General features: G+C 42.8%; 1 protein-coding gene across 4 annotated transcripts in view; it reads right to left on the bottom strand.

The window, feature by feature from the left end:
- The window catches only part of GPLD1 (glycosylphosphatidylinositol specific phospholipase D1), a 94,085-nt gene that overhangs the window by 20,724 nt on the left and 70,089 nt on the right, over nt 1–3,272 (bottom strand). For 3 of the 4 annotated variants that reach the window (XM_058432255.1, XM_032140718.2, XM_058432254.1), the window contains one exon: nt 35–1,296. In XM_058432255.1, the coding sequence (XP_058288238.1) occupies nt 1,210–1,296 (87 nt within the window). In that variant the 3' untranslated portion in view covers nt 35–1,209. Of the gene's footprint in view, nt 1–34; nt 1,297–3,272 lie in introns of those variants that run through there. The other variant, XR_004245686.2, reaches the window with a different exon arrangement.

Here is a 3,272-nt window from a genome sequence, read left to right on the forward strand (position 1 = left end):
CTGGGCAACAGAGCAAGACTCCGTCTCAAAAAAAAAAAAAAAGACTATCCATCCTTAGCAAACTAACACATGACACAGGAACAGAAAACCAAATACAGCATGTCCTCACTTACAAGTGGGTGCTAAGTTATAAGAACTTATGAACACAAAGAAAACAGCAGACACTGGGGTCTACTTGAGGGGGGAAGGTGGGGGAAGTGGGAGGAGCAGAAAAGATAAACCTTCACATGTACCCCTGAACCTAAAAGTTAAAAAGGACTCAGTCACAAGTGATTTGGAATGTGAGGTTATCCCTCACCCCCATGCTTTTCTCTACTATATTTCCTCCCTCAGTTTTGTTTTTTTTTTTTCCCCGTATACTATGCTTTCTATTATACTTTGATTGGCATGGGCCACCAATCTGTTACTTTTAAGTTCAATTTTTTTTTAACTTTTAAGTTCAGGGGTACATGCGCAGGAAGTGCAGGTTTGTTACATACATAAAGGTGTGTCATGGGGGTTTGTTACACAGATTATTTCATCACCCTAAGTATCCATTAGTTATTTTTCCTGATCTCTCCCTCCTCCCACCTTCTGCCCTCTCATAGGCCCCACTGTGTGTTGCTTCCCTCTACGTGTCCACGTGTTCTCATTTAGCTCCCACTTACAAGGGAGAACATGCAGTATTTGGTTTTCTGTTCCTGCATTAGTTTATGAAGGATAATGGCCTCCAGCTCCATCCATGTCCCTGCAAAAGGCATGATCTTGTTCTTTCTTTATGGCTGCACAATTCTTTTTTTAAAAAGGATGTTTTTAGGAGGAATTGTGTACAGAGGCTGTTCTAACATAACCACAGAGGGACCTTTCCAGCCACTGGAAAGACATTCAAGAGGAAGAGGAAATAGGTTGTACAGCAGGTCTGACTACAGGCAGTAAGTTAGGAAAGAAGAAAGGTTTAGATGCAAAGGGAGCGAGGAAGTAAACTGTGGAAGGAGACATAAAGTAGCAGAGTGTCTGCTATTTCACATATTCCTGGTGCAGTCATATATTTACTGTATCAGATTTCCAGAGGGTGTGGCTGTTAGTGTGTGTCTCTACTCCCAGGAGCCCCATGTCTATTAGGATCTACCACAGCTCCACTGGATGTGCCACTTTGTCCATCAAAATGCTCACCATGGATGTGATTCAGCATGAGAGAGGTGGGCAGAGTGGGGAAATGCAGTGAAATCTTCAATCTGAGCCAAGGCTATAGACGTGAAGTGCCCCGGAGAGTCGGGCTCCCAAAGAACTCCTTCCAGCAGCAATGACGACCTGGTTCTGTAAGGGACACAAGACAGACAGAATTCATGGCTCACTCATAACATCTGTTGAGTTCCTACTGTAGTCCAGGCATCGTGCTATGCTCTAGAAATATAAAGATGAATAAGACACTGGCCAGACCCCCTGGCTTGAACTCAAATGCCACTTTCCCTTTGTTTACAGACCGCTTTCTCACATCTGTAGGTTCTGAAAACCGCAGCTAAGGACGCTCACCCCAATCCCTATTCTGGCACATAAATCATCATAAAGGAAAAGTATGGCAGTGCATGCTTAGTTCTGGTACAATGTGGAAAACCTATTTTGAATAATAAGGACTTCCCCCAGAAGCTGGCTTTGTCAATGTGTTTAGTGCACCTCCCACCCACCCTGCTGCTTAAAACATTTTAGGACCCATCTTTCAGAACTGCCTTCAAAACCTGCTACAAGTTTTTAAAACATTTTCTTCTTTTTTGAAACAGGGTCTTGCCCTGTCACCCAGGCTGGAGTGCAGTGACGCGATCTCGGCTCACTGCAACTTCTGCTTCCTAGGTTCAAGCGATTCTCATCCCTCAGCCTTCCGAGTAGCGGGGATTACAGGCATGTGCCACCATGTCTGGCTAATTTTTGTATTTTTAGTAGAGACCAGGTCTCACCATGTTGGCCAGGCTGGTCTCAAACTCCCGACCTCAAGTGATCCACCTGCCTCGGCTTCCCAAAGTGCTGAAATTACAGACGTGAGCCACCATGCCTGGTCTTTAAACATTTTCAGTGGTGGCAAATCTTCATACTCCGAGGTTGGATTTGATTTGTGGAAACTGACAAAAGTTATTCTGAACCAAAGCTGGCACATGAGGTACGGGTGATCAAACTGGCTGACAGTATTTTGGTCAGAGCAGGGTATGATTTTGAAAACTACTGATGAAATCTAGAAATAACAATAGTTAAAATTTGTTCAGGTTTTATCATGGGTCAGACACTATGCTTAGCCCTGTGCTTATCTTATCCCTTAATACCCAGTGTCAATTAATAGGGAAAATCTACACTTAAGAAAACAGAATCAAATGGTAGTTTATTCTCTCCCTCTTTCACAATTTATGGAATTACTCATTTACTAAATTTGCCTGGCCTCCGGCTCCTCTCTGTTATGTCAGAGTCTAGTCATCTTTCCAGATGCAGCTCCGGGCCCATGATCTCGGCAGGCCCTTCCCTGACTCCACCAGCAGAGACTTCCCCTGCAGTTGCTGTCTGACCTCGTTTGGCTCTTGGTCATCATATACCACACCTGGATGGTCTTGTGGGCCTGCTGTATTTTCCCACCTAGACTACAAGCACCTGGGGCTGGGACCATGTCTCAGGTTTCTTTATCTCACAGGTGCTTGACACAACACTGCGCACTACACACTCAGTTACTGCTCTGCTGAGGCTCCCGAGCTGATGGAAGGCAGCCCCATGAGAAGTTTCAGAAATACAGAGACAGTGAGAGCACTACTTAAGTAGATGCTGGATCCTAATTCTAGTTTGTTATGACTAATTTTATTACTGAATGCTCTTATGCCACAGAAAGGAAGGAATCTTCAGAACATAACTTGTACCCAAATCTCAGAAAAAGGCCACTCTGATCATCCTGTGATTGTCTGATTGTCCATTTTTGAAACATAACATCTGATTTATCTTTACACCCAGAGCGTTCAATGCCCCCAAGCTCAGGTATGTGCTGGAAAAGTGAAGTAATTTTAACACTAACAGGTGAACAATAATTAGGAAGGTATATTTGTGGTGTTTTACAAAAGGAATAAAATATGTTACTTTTAGATAATCTATATATACTACTACTCTCAATTGATGTAAGTTATAGTTGATATATGTATAGTTTTATATAATACATGGGTTCTTCTAATGCCTAATTTTTGAAACGAATAAAATTTTAGATATAAGCCAAGCTTGTGATATAAAGGATCCCTGTGATCAGACCTTCCGAGAATCTTCCTATAAAG

The sequence above is a fragment of the Hylobates moloch genome, unplaced genomic scaffold, assembly GCF_009828535.3.
Source record: "Hylobates moloch isolate HMO894 unplaced genomic scaffold, HMol_V3 SCAFFOLD_20, whole genome shotgun sequence".
Taxonomy (NCBI): domain Eukaryota; kingdom Metazoa; phylum Chordata; class Mammalia; order Primates; family Hylobatidae; genus Hylobates; species Hylobates moloch.